General features: G+C 37.3%; 3 protein-coding genes across 5 annotated transcripts in view; all 3 read left to right on the forward strand.

Moving 5' to 3' along the window:
• LOC130095432 (multidrug and toxin extrusion protein 1) overlaps nt 1-14,806 on the forward strand; it is a 229,191-nt gene that overhangs the window by 170,512 nt on the left and 43,873 nt on the right. The window lies entirely within an intron of this gene.
• On the forward strand, nt 373-2,188 carry tmigd1 (transmembrane and immunoglobulin domain containing 1). Its single transcript, XM_056262181.1, has 5 exons — nt 373-482; nt 634-918; nt 1,155-1,439; nt 1,531-1,634; nt 1,776-2,188. The coding sequence occupies exons 1-5, from the start codon at nt 428-430 to the stop codon at nt 1,791-1,793; spliced, it is 747 nt and encodes a 248-aa protein (XP_056118156.1). The 5' UTR covers nt 373-427; the 3' UTR covers nt 1,794-2,188.
• LOC130095441 (uncharacterized) lies at nt 2,582-14,761 on the forward strand. 3 transcript variants are annotated; one of them, XM_056262178.1, is made up of 6 exons: nt 2,582-2,895; nt 3,548-3,843; nt 4,738-5,045; nt 6,417-6,512; nt 9,063-9,100; nt 14,404-14,540. In XM_056262178.1, exons 2-5 carry the CDS (start codon nt 3,553-3,555, stop codon nt 9,091-9,093), a joined length of 726 nt encoding a protein of 241 aa, XP_056118153.1. In that variant the 5' UTR covers nt 2,582-2,895; nt 3,548-3,552; the 3' UTR covers nt 9,094-9,100; nt 14,404-14,540. The 3 variants fall into 3 exon arrangements, with proteins under 3 accessions (XP_056118153.1, XP_056118154.1, XP_056118152.1); XM_056262179.1 differs by having other exon boundaries at nt 9,069-9,100; XM_056262177.1 differs by lacking the exon at nt 9,063-9,100 and having other exon boundaries at nt 14,404-14,761.

A 14,806-nucleotide genomic window follows, 5' to 3' on the forward strand; every position in this document is an offset into this window, starting at 1 on the left:
CACAAAGCTTTGGTGAGTAAGCAGCCTTGAAAAAGGGATCTGAATTTCTGAAAATGCAATTAGGATTTCACACATTCTGTTGATAAAATCAAGTGATTCAATGACTTTGAAACTGCCTGGAATTGTTAAATACATTTAAATAAAAATTAAAATTGTCATCATTTACATACCCTCACATCATTCCGAAGCTGTATGACTTTTTTTTCCTTTAGTGATATTCTGAGAAATGTCTTTTGTTTTTCCATACAATGAAAGTCAATAGGATCCAAAGTTGTTTTGGATCCACATTGACTTTGATAAGTTAAGGCCATTTTCTTTCATCTCTAGCAAAATACAAATTCATTTGAAGAATGTTTAAGCAAAACATTCCACAAATCATATTTGTTCATGTCTTTTTATCATTAAGGGCAGCTGACACACTTGCAAGATGAAAGTATTGGTTATCATTCTGTTCCTGCTGTGCTGTGTCAGTCCTTTAAAAGGTAGCCTAATCTATCACTATGTTTTCAAAGTCTGGTGCTTTCAAACAGATCCAAATGCTGCATGTTATAACATATATACTTGAATAATTCGAATGCATTATGCCTGAACAAATTGCTAATATTTAATTCTCTCTAAACACATTCTGACCAGCGGTCACCATTGAGTCATGTCCATTGGCCATCGGGAGCTTGCTAAAGACAGAGGTTGAGGAAACTGTCACCCTAACTTGTAAGACTGATGAAAGTATTGACCCATCCAACTACGAACTGCAGTGGTACCGCAATGGAGCCCAGGTGAATCTGGCAGAAGAGAACCGCCTGTCCCGGAGTAATCTTTGTGTACAGTCTGTCACTAAAGAGGACAATGGAGTCGTCTTTACCTGTCAGCTGAAGGGTGACGCAAGTGTGAATGGCTCCATCGAGTTCGACGTCCATTGTAAGTTTAATGTTCAGAATAGGCTACTTGAGTAAACAGGAATATCTTCAAGGGTAAAACTGACAGGTTTGGAATCAATTTAATTTCAGGCAAGCTATTCCAGAAGTAACACCTTATCAAACTCAGTAAATTAACTATTTAAATTGTGCGTTTGTTTTTATGCATGTAAAACAGCATAAGCAGATATATGGTCAGATATTGTTTCATTCTAAGGTTTGAATGCCATTATATTACAGACCCTCCAGACCTTAATGACACGAAAGAAGTGTTTGTTGAGGAAAAAGATGATGTTGTTCTGTCCTGTGATGTACGTGCCAACCCTCCTGTAGCTCTGGTTTGGAAAAGGGATGGTGAAGTTCTGGATCTGACCACAGGTAGTTACATAACGACCAATAATGGCATTACCGCTGAGTTGTCAATCCGAAAAGCTGAGCGGGATGTACATCAAGGAACGTACATCTGTGAGGTAACCTCACCCGTCTATGGAATTGCGATCAGGACTTTTACAGTTACGGTTGAAGGTTTGTGGTCCCTTCTTTATCCTCAATTTTTCTTTGACATTCTGCTTTACATTTATGTTCAGTTTAATTTATGTTTCTCTCCCCCTCTTAGATAGAGTCCTAAAGTTCCCTCTAGGACCCACGATTGCTGGAGTGGTGGTGGTTTTATGCACAATTGTATTAGCACTCATCTCTAGGAGGGATAAAATTATTAAGGTATGTCAGCTTCATTTTGTTATCGTCATAACTAATAAAGTAAAGACGATAGCGACGTTTAATATGAACTAGTTTACATAAATAACTCAGATCTTTGAATCAAAAACTATCTGAAAAAACAGAAACTTTTGTGTCCTATAGTGCTGCAAACGAAATTGAACATCTCCACATGGAATTGCATCTCAGGCATTCTAACCACAGAGACATTGAGCATTGAGGAGAACAGACTGGAATTCAAGTAGCCATTACTGTACTGGCAAATGGGATGGAACCAGGATGGAATCCCTCTTAAATATGAATTACTAATTCAAAAAGATCTTATTAGTTTCCTGCTTAGCCTGTTTGTTTTGTTATTGTTAAATTATAAGGTGAAAATATGTCTGTCAAACAACTCTTTGTACTTGTGAATTTTTTAGATGATTTCCTTGTGTGTTTCTCCCCATTCTAATGTTGTTGAGCAAGTACCTTGTCTCTGAGCCAGCAAAGACACAGCCACTCCTAGAACATTGATGGCTTTTGTTGGAGATACAGTAAAATAAAGTCATTAAAGTGAATTGCAAGATATTTTACATTCTCAAGGACGAGATTTTACTTGTGTAAATAGTGTAAAAGTCATTAACCTTTAACCAAATCAAATCATATAGGTTATAGGCGTATATAATATATATATTCGCCTATAACCTATATGATTTGGTTAAAGGTTACATATATTTTCCACTTTATAATAAGATTTGGATACTTCCGCTGTTTTCTTTGTTCGCTGTCATTCTAAGACAAATAAAAATGTAATTATATTTCAGATTTGTTGGACATTTAGTTGACTTTTTTTTTTAGTTGACTATAAGCACACGCTTTAGAATGTTAAACAATACTAACTTAATGATCACAGCTGTTAAATATTTTGGGATATTTATGCAGTTGAGACTTCATACGACGTTTTGCTATCATTCGAGGTGGTTTATTCATGATGAGCTTTGGTATTTCTGTATTTAACAGTTTAAAAAGTGATCTCTTTGTCTCTATGAATATAGACAGTTTATCATGAACAATACAAGCGTTCCAAAACAAAGAACCGCGGGTTACGTCACATTTAGATTGCGACGCAACTGCATGTTTGGCCAATCAGAGTGGAGGAACGGGACATAGTGGGCGGAGTCTGACTTCCAGAGGGAGCGGTCCGCCAAATTCAAACAGCCAGCCACTGGAAACAAAGTAAAGGATAGTTTGACTTCAAAAGACTCCGCAATTTGGGAAAAGAACGGTAAGATTTAATTTTAACGCCATAGTCAATGCAAAATCTTTTAGACGTATTTGTTATGTAAAGCATTTATTGTTTTTGTTCGATGTTGCGTTGGGTCGCTAACTTTTAAAATGATCAATGCTTTGTGCTCTTCTACTCTGCGTTAACGTTACTAACATTTTGGAGAATAATCTTCAGTTTCATTTTATTATCACTCACCGCGATTTACTATTTTCTTTTACAAACATCAAGCTTGTGATCAGTTTATTTATCATTTGAAACCGAGAGGCAGCTCTTCACAGTTCCTCCCACCGTCGTGGAAAACCTGGAAAAGTAATGGTGAATAAAATCTTTAAAAGTCACAGACATTTTTTACGTACATATTATTTGTTCTACACGGTGGACTATGCTAATTTTAACAAAGGGAAAATGTTACAGTAACAACAACCTGTTGTTTTGTAGGTATAGAGTGTTTCCTTTTATGCATTATCCCTGAGAATGCATTGTTGCTGTAAAATACTGCAAAATGGACATGGTGCATCATTTTATTTGTTTACGTATAAAGTCAATGTACTATTCAACAAGACAACACATAGGCCTACACTTTTACCGTAAAGTATTTTTAAAGTCATATGTATTTGCAAACAGGCTTTTTTTTTTTCATCTCCCTGAGATCTCATGATGACGTCCACTATTGTGAGTGGGGTCTGGAGGTCGCATGCTGTCCTCGATGAGTCAGAGCCCGACAGCTCGCCCGAAGCGCCGCAGCAGTTTAAGAAGATGCGCTCCACCAGCTCGCTGAACTCACTGAGAATGTCTCTGCGGAAGCGGCTGCCCCTGAAACCAGTGCAGTCCAACGTCAACATCTCGGAGAACCCCACCTGGGAGTCACTACAGATGAACCAAAAGACCAGTGTTGTCCGCAAAATGACCCGCAGTGCAAAAAACTCCATTGGAAACGTCTGTCAGGTGTGCTTAATATTTCTTTGAAACTGAATGCACATTCATTCAATCACTTGTTAAACACCTTATTCACAGCAGCGCCATCTTTGATTTTAAACAAGAATAAAAGCAAGGCTGTGAGGGATATACGTGAAAAACAGTATGTGACAAAATAACTGTCTGAATTCACAGTACACTTAAAAGAGTAGGCAAAAAGTACCCGTGACCACTTCTGTTGAGATTCTGAAGTGTGCATATATTATGGACAAATTACTATCCCATGAGGCCATGATGGGACATGTACACATTGTGAATGACAGTGAAGCGACATTAATTTTTTAATTTTATTTTTTAGTTCAATTGCAGACAAGTACAGTGCAAAAAGTACAAGACAAATACAAGGCATTGTGGTACAGTTATTTAAAACAAAGAATAATGTGAAGCGGCGTAACTGATGCTGATAGGTCACATGATGATGATGACAACATGGCGAATGTAGTAGCCTACGTCCAGATTTCATTCTTACTACACACATTCATATTATATAGAGTGTACTTTTTAAGCGGGCTTGAAGTAATTGTTTATTCAAAATAAGTACCAACTCAAGAGAGTAGCCTATGCGATTTCGGACGCAGCTATATATCTCTTCAGTGGGTTATACTGTTATTTAATGTGTTTCTGGATTGTTCTGCTGAAACACTGCAAAAATATCTTTCCAAGAAATTTCTGTAGACAAAAAACTCCAGACAACATGAGTTGTGGAAACTTATAAGTGATAATATAGGAGCTTTTTACAGCGCATGCCATTGAAAACACGTTAAGTCTATCCCTCACAGCCTCGCTTTCATGCTATAGTTATTCATGTAAAACAAATGTTTATTTACCCTCCCAAAAAATCCTATATTTTCATCTTCTAATCAGAAGTTTCAAAGGAGCAGACAGCCACGTCAGGAGTGTCTGGTCATGACGCCTGGTAGAACGTCAGGTGGAGAGGAGTGTGATTGCACCGGGGCATCACAAACCCCAAAGCGATCTGCCGCCCGTACTACCATCACCCCCAGGCGAACTCCAAGGTCAACCAGCAAGCGGACTCCTCGAGGGGCCTGTACCCCAGACGCCAGTGCCCGTGCTGTTAGGACGGTGAAGACCAGGGGCACCAGGAGGCAGCTGGTGCGAATGGCTGCACTCAGAAGCCCTTTTGCATCACCCAACACAATGAACAGCAGGAGGTGAGACTGCACAGCTGCACACACATTGCATTTTTGCTGATTTTAAATTGTTTAGTGTCCCCATAAAATCATTTGACGACAACATTTTTCTTCATTGGGAAGTTGCGTGGGCAATATTTAAAGAATTAACCTTTTTGTTTGTAAATAGGCCATAATGTCACTGATGTGAACTGTGATTTGGTACTTACAGGTGGTAACTTTGTTGGTTTTTTTGAAGAGAGTGACTTTAGATGTTACACTATACAACATGTATAGCCTACTGTGCAGAGTATTGCAATTTTCTGCATGCATGGAATACCCTGATGACTAACTACATTTGCCAAAATATGTTGTGTAACAATTGAGCACAGTGTGTAAAACACTAGATCCCACAATTCTCTTTTTTTTAATATTCATTATAATTAGATTAGATGGTCAAATATTTAGACATTTTACGCAAAATTGAACAAAAATGTAAAATAACAGTAACTATTTCAAAGATGTTGGATTCAGTGTTATTTTAGTATCATTGAGATACTATTGTTGTAAATATTTAAAAATTAGTTTTTACTTTAATTTTAGTTTTAGTAATTGTGTTGTGTTTTGTAATTTTTCTTCTTTTTAAAAAAAATATGTTTCGATTCCCAGGGAAAGCAAGAACTGATAGCAATGTAAATGTGTACCTTGAAATGCAATGTAAGTCGCTTTGGATAAAAGCGTCTGATAAATGTAATGTCTTATTCCAGTTTTAGTTAAACTAAGTGAAAATGAGAAATGTTGCCTTGGGGAACTAGCTGCTTTTTTATTGCAGTTAAAGTTTATTTTATTTCAAGTAACACATTTTTTTGATGGTTTTAGTAAACTAAAATCACCCTGAACTGGATATTTGCCATCATCTAACGCTCACTAAAAGTTGTAAAACTAATAATTAAATAACATTGTTAAATGTAATCTTTGGCAAATTTCAAAATGAATATCCATTTTCATATTGTACATTATAATGTTTTGATGCCTGGATCTCGTAGCATTCAATGTGATTGATTTTAGTTTTCAGTATTTTATCTTTTAGTAGTTTGATTCAACATAATAGTATCGTTATGTTATAAATTATAAGTCCATAACATAAAAATAATTATCGTCCAGATTTGGTGCCTGACCCTCCCTAAACTGTGCAGTATCCAATAAGTAGTATGCTTGTATTCCATTCCAAACACAGCCCATGCCTGTAGATTTTAAAATAAAATGTCTGACAGTTAATTAAGTCAACGCTTGGGAGAACATTAGCATATAGATGACCTTAACTCCACAAAACATTAGGGATGACAAGAACAGTTTTGCAGATATGAACGTATCGCATGATATCACATAATGGTTCTCTCCATCCCATGACAGGCAGTTTGATGAGGATCTGGATTGTGTGTCCAAAGGCCTAGGAAGGCTAAAACGTCTCTCTCAAGCCTTTGATGATGCGATTTGGAAAGATGATAGGTGAGTATAAAAAAAATCCCAATAAAATGTTCATTCTGTAAAAGAAAAATAGGAAAAAGAAATTTTGTTTTAATCTTCACCTTTTATCAGTTTTATTTCTGTCAGTTCTTGAGATAGGGTGTGCTCACTCAGGCACAATGGGTTCCCAGTTCCCGCTCATGACATCTTGCCATTTCCTGTTTGTAGTTTGGGAGGGTGCACCCCCTCCCCCCCAGACCCCAACGTTTCACTAGACAGCAGCTCCTCTGTACCGAAACCTCCTTAAAAAGCCTTCATGTTTAAGTTACTGAACTTAGAAGGGTTGCTTTTGGGAATTGTTGTCTATTGCTGGAACAACTGTGTGATTTAACTGTTTTAATCTAAGGGTTATTTTTTTAAGACATTGGGGTTGTTACAGTTTTTATCATGCAGTGCTAGTCTTAATATCTTCCAGCCCTTCCTCCTTATCCGAGGGACCCCGTTCCCTCCCCTTTTTGAATTCCACACATAACTTTCCTCCCGCCAAGATTTTCAAATGGCTCAAAAGTCTCTTAGGCTCTTAATCAATCCAGCTAAAGGGGTGATGATGAGATTTTAGGGCTGATTTAAATCTGCTATATTCCAGTCAGAGGTGGAAAGTAACGAATTACATTTACTCTCGTTATGTAATTGAGTAGTTTTTTTGTGTACTTCTACTTTTTTAAGTAGTTTTTAAAATCTGTACTTTTACTTTTACTTAAGTATGTTTTCTTTGAAGTATTGTACTTCGCTACATTTGAAATCATATCCGTTACTGAGTAAAAAATAATAAAAGAAAAAAAAAACACACTCCGGAAACTACAGCATTGATTGAAGGGCGGGAGAACAAACGCGCACAGACACAGCTGAAGCTGAAACCGAAGCGCCAAGCGAATTATGGCCAGTATGAAAATACTTTGTAGATAAAAAGCGTGGTTGTCCTCGAGGATAGATATCCAATTTGCAAAAAATGTGGACGCAAAGGGGCTGCAAAAGGAGGATATAGGACACCATCCCTCCTGCAGATAAAGGTATGTCCCGATTTACATGATGCAGAGGGAACCCCGGAATCCAGTCATGAAAATTAAATTTACATAACGCAGATGTCACGTAAAACACGCAAAATAATGGATGGATGAATACATGGAAAGTAGAACTGTGCAATAAATCCAGTCGCGACATGGTCTGTGAATATTTAAGCTTAGCACAAAAATACTGCATGTAAATATAACCCTATTTGTTCTGCTGAGCTGCGCCGCTTTGTCTACTACATACTCAAGTACGCGTGACATTCAGAGTCTCACAAACAATTTGAGGATATGAATACACGAACATTTCCAGAGCTGCTCTGAGAGAACGCCTAATGAGCATTTTCATCATTTTATTTGAGATAAACCATTGTCAAATACACTTTGAAACACTTTTTTACACTTTTGGTCTTCACTACAACCCATCAAAATAAAAGTTTGGTTTTACTAGGAGAAATTAGGACAGAAATATATTAATATTATACAATAGAACGTAGCCTACTTCTCTAAATAATAATAACAACAACAAACTAATAATACATTTTATTTAAACATTATTTAAAGGAATATATTTTTTGTCCATGGTTTAATTTAGTAAATCTGTTTTTGCAGCGCTTCCCCAAAAAATAAAAGGACACAATTTTAAATTTACATTTGATTACAACCGTTTTTGATAATATATTTGGATTAAATCATAAAAAGAAACATTAATTTTCTGAATAAAATTTTTCATAGGACAATATTTTTCTTAAACATTTTAATAAATTATTGATGTTAAAAATAAGTTGTTAATCTAATTCATTATCAATTATCAAATTTAATTGATAAGACATGTTTTATTGAAATTTTAATAAACAAAACAAACAAATGGTTTCAAGTTTGTTATAATAAAAGCATTTGTTCAACCCAAAAAAAAATCCTGTTTTCATTAAAGGGGCACTTCACCTCTGGGAAGATGAATGTGTATTTAAAATGGGTCTGGGTCATTTATGTAGAAGAAATGAGCACGGTAATTCGAAAATACTACAGGTTTTCTACTGATACAAAGCTTAATGCTAAATCCTGAAGTGACCCTTTAATTTAACTGTCATTTTAACTGATGATGATAAATAATAATACCCATAATTTAATAATACAGTTTATTTATTTATTAATTGATTAATACTGTAAACCGTGATATTTTCTGAGACGTTATCATACTGTGAAAATCTCATACCATTACAAGCCTACACGGGAGAGTCCCCCATCCCACCCCCGCTGTTAAAAAAGTTACTCAGTAACTTTTACTCTGAGTACATTTTAAATGAGCTACTTTTTACTTTTACTTGAGTAGATTTTTAGACCAGTACTTTTACTTGTACTTAAGTAAAATTTAATTGAAGTAGTAGTACTTTTACTTGAGTACAATATTTTATTACTCTTTCCACCTCTGATTCCAGTCAACAAGTTCAAGGCTTTCAGGCATGATCACTTGTAATATCTTTCTGAATTAAGTCCATTTATTATTTCTCTTCTATTCTGCAAGCGACAGGTTCAGGGAGTGTCTTTTGGATTAAAGCTAAGGTAAATGTTTTTAACTATCTTTCTGAAGTTCTGCTTGAAAACATACTTGTGCAAAAATGCAATGTTTATTCCATTATGTGAGTATGTTTGTCCAATCTAAGAAGTTAACTTTAGCTCACTGGGTCTGATTCGTGCAGTCAGTGCCACACTAAAGCCTATTTGTATTGCATGATTAGTTATTAACCTACGCCAAACATGATTTAAGGAGCTTTACTTTCTAATATCAAGCACTAAAAGGCATCTTACAACACACTTTACAATGGCTGGTGCTTGATTTGTCCATTTCTTTCCAAAAAAATTTTTTACCATTATTTTACTTCTATATTGTGATTCATCATGCCAATTTGAACAGATTCTTCAGCTCAGTACATTTTGAAAGCAAAAAAAAATTGTATCTTAGATGATTAATGTTCCAATTCACAAGTCTGTTGCTCCCTTTTTCCTGTGTGACACTAAACGAGTTATTGTTAAAATGCCAAAGCTGCACTTTTCCATACACTGAAAAACTGCATGCTGACAACAGCATTTTTGCTTGTTTCATTTTAAAGATAATTGACCCTTCGCTAAGCCACGCCCGAAAACCGCCACTGGCCAATCGTGGCTTAGCAACCGTAACTAGGCGCGGGAGGTCTGTCAAGCTTTCGAGCGAGGGAAACATGCCGACGCGTTGTGCGTATGGATTGTGCAAATCTGATACCCGGTATTCTAAAAGTTTAGACAGTGGGGTGGCATTTTTTCTCTTCCCGAAACCTAAAAGCCAAAGGGGAGAAATCCCGGGCGTGGATCAAGCAGTGTGGAGACCCATTGTATAATGCATATATTTGAACGTAACATAAGACGATTAAAGGCAAGACGGAGGCTCACTGACATACTTTAAAATATGTTTCAGCATTTTGTTAATCGACGGCGGACGGCCTACTAACGTTACCCCTGTAACTTTACCCCAATCCGATCCGATCGCGGCTCTCCCGGTGTTAGATTGATGGATAAACTGTTTGATTTGTAATTATTAGATTATTTTCACATTTCACTTACTCTGCTGTGCATGAACATAGCTGTTCAATTTGTGTGTTTCCCACGTGAATGGTCTGCTAAGGAGGCGGCTGCTACTTGCGCTGGGACCTAACGTTATAGGCTTTAGCTTCAATTTTGATGAAATTATTCTCTAATAAGTTGCATATTATGTCGTGGATATATCCCTCGAATGCATACTGCTGTCCCTTTTGTCTTGCTCTCTCAGATATTTCACTTGTTCACCAAAACATAACTAAATATCTCCTTGGGAATGTCTGACACCGGTGCATTCACACTGTAATAGACGTGGCAGCCGCAAAAGCTTGACAGGCGTAGCAACAGTAACTAAGGAGGGCGGGGCTTAGCGAAGGGTCAATTAGTGCTGTCAACTCAGTTAATCTGGATTAATCGCACCTAACATAACATTTTGTAAATATAGTGTGTGTGTGTGTATTTACAAACTTTTATGTTAAATGTGATTTATCATGATTAATCAATTTGACAGCACTAAAAATAATATATAACAGTAGGATTTGAACACTAAACTCTAACTAACATAACTTTCACTCATGTAAATAACTGTTAATGTGTTTTCTTTAGTCATGGTGTATTGCTAGATCCTATCCCCCTTCCTCAATGCCTGATCAAAAATCTATCTTGTCCTCGTTAATCAAAAGTGCAATTAGCCTACAAGCACTAAGCTTGTAGGCTAAAGCCCAAAGTATACTTCGTTTTCTTATGCATAATCTAGGGTGCACGTACAGAACACATGTACATTTTGTCGTCAACATAGTACGCACTTATTGTAGATGAACAGCCCAATTTTTCTAACTGCACATATGCAATTTTCATTACTTGAAATGAAATAAACATTAGTTGAAATAAAATGTATTTAAAAAAATTATTTTATTTCAGCTAGTTGCTAAAGCAACATTTCTCATTTTCATTTAGTTTAACTTGATTTACTAAAATACCTCAGATTTAATTTTATAAAAACTAGGCTATATAGTTGTATTTAAAAATAAAAATGACAAAACACAATAAAATTACTAAGACTAACTAATATTAAAAATGGAAATATATATATATATATATATATATATATATATATATATATATATATATATATATATATATATATATCATAGCATCTTAATACTAAAATACCACTGGTGTCGACCGCCTGAGTTCGCACAAGTTATCAAATGAAGAATACTTTGAAAACCTGCATATTCACCTGTACACATGCTAGCAGAGTCTTTTGTAACCAGTTAGGACTAATAATTAATAATTGTTTAAACTTAATTTAGAGGTACAATGTTCCTGTTGCGATACCCATTAATAGACACGGTACTTCCTTGAAAATGGCCCTTCACAATATAATGCTTTATAACGAACGCTGTCAGAGAGCTACATATGGCAATTGATATGTTCAATAAAATACCTTACTGACCTGGGGCCGTATTCACAAAGAATTTTATCTTACCACTAGGAGTACTCCTAAACCGCACTAAAATATTTTAGCTAGGAGTTTTCTCTTAAAAGTTATTCACAATGCCTTTCAGACCTACTCTTATGGCGCTTTTCCACTACACAGTACCAGCTCGCCTCGGCTCGAATCGACTCGCCTTTGTTTGGTTTTCCACTGTGTAAAAGTTGTACCTGTACCTGCTTTCGGGTACTTTTTTTCGTACCACCTCCGGCGAGGTTCTAAGCGAGCTGAGGCGAGCTAAGCCGATACTAAAATGTGACGTGAAAACAATGCCGACTGCTGATTGGTCACAGAGAATCTGCGTCATCATTGCACGCGCCAGATGGAGTATCCAGAATAACCCCGCCATTTTTAAATAGTTTGGCCAGAGATAGTTACTAAACTTACTACTATTATTATGGCAACTCGGAAGAATACGCCGTGGTCAAACGAGGAGGTGCAGACATTCCTTTGTTTGGTTGCCGAAGAGAGGATCCAGAGAGAGCTTGATGGGGCAACGAGGAACGAAATGCGTCGCTATGACGACCGGGTACTATTTGTGGCGGTACTTTCTGCAATGGAAAACGGAGCGAAAAGCGAGCCGAGTCGAGGCGAGCCAAGGCGAGTCGAGTCGAGTCGAGCTGGTACTGGTAATGGAAAAGCGCCATTAGTAAGGAAAAATGACAACTCCTAAACTAAGAGTGAGTCTTCGTTGCTATGGATGATGTCAATTCTCATGCACGAGCTTCCTCGCAATGATCACAGTGATTGGTTGTTAGTTGACAGGGCCATCATGCGGAACATAACATAGATGCAACAAATCATGGAATTACGACATCTAAATATGTCTGTGTCCTACACAAAATAATAATAGTAATGTCATCGAAATGCATATCATGTTTGTGCATGCCCCAGTGAAGTGTAATTCTAAAAAGGCAGAGAGAGAGAAAAGTCGTAAATTAAATTAAATCAAGGTAGCCTAATACCCCAATGAAAACCGCCACTTGCCTAATAATGAAAAAACGACACTTGCATTAACACCTGCTTGGTTAATTGACATCCTATTAGCCTAAATAGACTACTTAAAGCAAGGAAATGTTTCTCCTATTGAAGTAATGTAATGGTGTGTTCACTCCGAACGCGAATAGAGCGTCAAATACGTGTCTATCGCGTCTAGTTAGACGCTTGAACATTCGCTCGAGTTCAAATTTTTCAACTTGCGCGGAAGACATTCGCGGCAAACGTGTCGCCCAATTCGCGTCATTCGCAACGCCCGGCGCGAATGATGCGTCTATTTGCGTCTTTGCATTGACTTTGTATGTAATATACTCACGCAAATAATTAAATTCGCGTTCGGTGTGAACACACCATAATAGTTGAATGAGGGTGGATTATGAACTCGCCAAAACGGAAAAGAAAGCCCAACTGGACGCAGGATCAGTTACTGCTGCTGGCCCAAAAACATAATAAAAGTGAAATTCGGCACTGGGATATCAAGCAAAACTAAGCGTGAGACATGGGAGGGGATTTGTTTGCAGATCAATGCAGCATTCCCGCTTGTGTCGCGGACCCCGGACGACTGCGAGAGGCAGTGGTATGAGCTACAATCCTTTGTGAATAGGTCTTAGTGAGTTAGGAGTCCTCTCGACTTCTTTTAAGCTGTCCCAGACTTGGGTGCTCCTAGGGCTAAAATGCTTCGTGAATTACTCTTTGTGAAAAAAATTTGGTGTCCTAAAGTTAGGAGTGACACGCCCATTATTTTTAGGAGTTGCTCCTAAATTCGCCAGTTAGGAGCTACTTTTAGCCTTAAAATTCTTTGTGAATACGGCCCCTGATGAGTAATAAAACCACCATCTCCGCATCGCTTTTACAACATCTCAAATCCCTGTTCTCACCATCTCCGAAACACCTAGCCTACGTTGATTCTTGTTTTATTACGAGTTCTGTCGCGTTCTTTTTTTTAAGGTGGGAGATTCCCCGGAGGTTTGAGATTTAGCGCCTCCACGTCAAACTTTCTCGCTAGTTATGACAACTAAACTATGCCACTCCCACACCATACACGCAAATTTTCTCTGTTTACGGATATGACGAGACGGGCGAGTGACGTTTACGCAATTTCCCACGAAAACCATCCCGCTAGGTCTAAAATATAAACACTTATAATAGGCTTACCATAGTGAATCAAGGTAGGACAAAAACCCGTTGGGATTGGTGATGTATTGACTCGTTATGTAAATTTTGAACAAAAAAAATTGCATAGTGTACCTTTACCTTTAGAAAGTTTAGACATTTTTCAAGTCTACAGTGTTCATGTGTCGATTCGTGCACTATTATTTGAAGTAAACTTTGAAAGCCTCTGCATTCGGCTGCAAACGTTCGCATAAAAACTTATAACAAAAACTCAAAGTCAGCATAAAACTGAAGTTGCGATAGTTTTCTTCCGTTTTGTGACGTATATCCAAATGAGACAGCTTCTGGAATAAGAAAAATGTAGGGCAGGACTTGATTTCATCCTTCGGGAATAAATTTGATCGTAGGAATTTGGCTAGTTGCCAGCTAAATGGAGGCAGATCTGAATGCCAGTTTGCTGCCAGTTGTGGAGGATATTAAGTCCCACCCTCCACCGACACACGTCATTAAGAGAACAGACGCTGTTGCATTTTAAAATAATGTGCACAGATATTTATTTATAATAAGCACTGCAACATTGTGTAAAAAAAAAAGAACAGAGAATTGTCTAATTTGATTTCATGATCTCCAAAAGCACCTTACTTCATCCCACACTTAACTCTAACAATTGCTGATGATGTGATTGCAGGGTCCAGGCCTTGGAGCACTACCAAGGGGTCATGAGCAAGAGCTACAGCACGACCAAGAGCAACATTTCCAGAGGACTGAACAGGGCTTCCATCCGAAAACAGACACAGCGCATCCAGCAGTCCGTAAGCAGCTGGACTGATGTGGCCATGTCAAACATCCGCAAAGCCACTTAAGAGGCAACTGTTTTCCTTAGGCTATCAAACATGTATGTTGTCTTGTGTTTCTCAGTATATGCCAGAAGAGGCCTTGTCCAGTATTTTGAAGGGACACTTTTCTTATCTGTCTGTATCTTTTAATGGGCAACTGAATATACTGTATCACTATATGAAAACACTTCCATTTATAGCCGCTGATTTTCAGATTTATGTGCATGATTTCAACTAATGCACATTCATGGCTCA

Source organism: Rhinichthys klamathensis, unplaced genomic scaffold, assembly GCF_029890125.1.
Source record: "Rhinichthys klamathensis goyatoka isolate OS25496 unplaced genomic scaffold, OSU_Roscu_1.1 h1tg000191l_1, whole genome shotgun sequence".
Classification (NCBI taxonomy): Eukaryota; Metazoa; Chordata; class Actinopteri; order Cypriniformes; family Leuciscidae; genus Rhinichthys; species Rhinichthys klamathensis.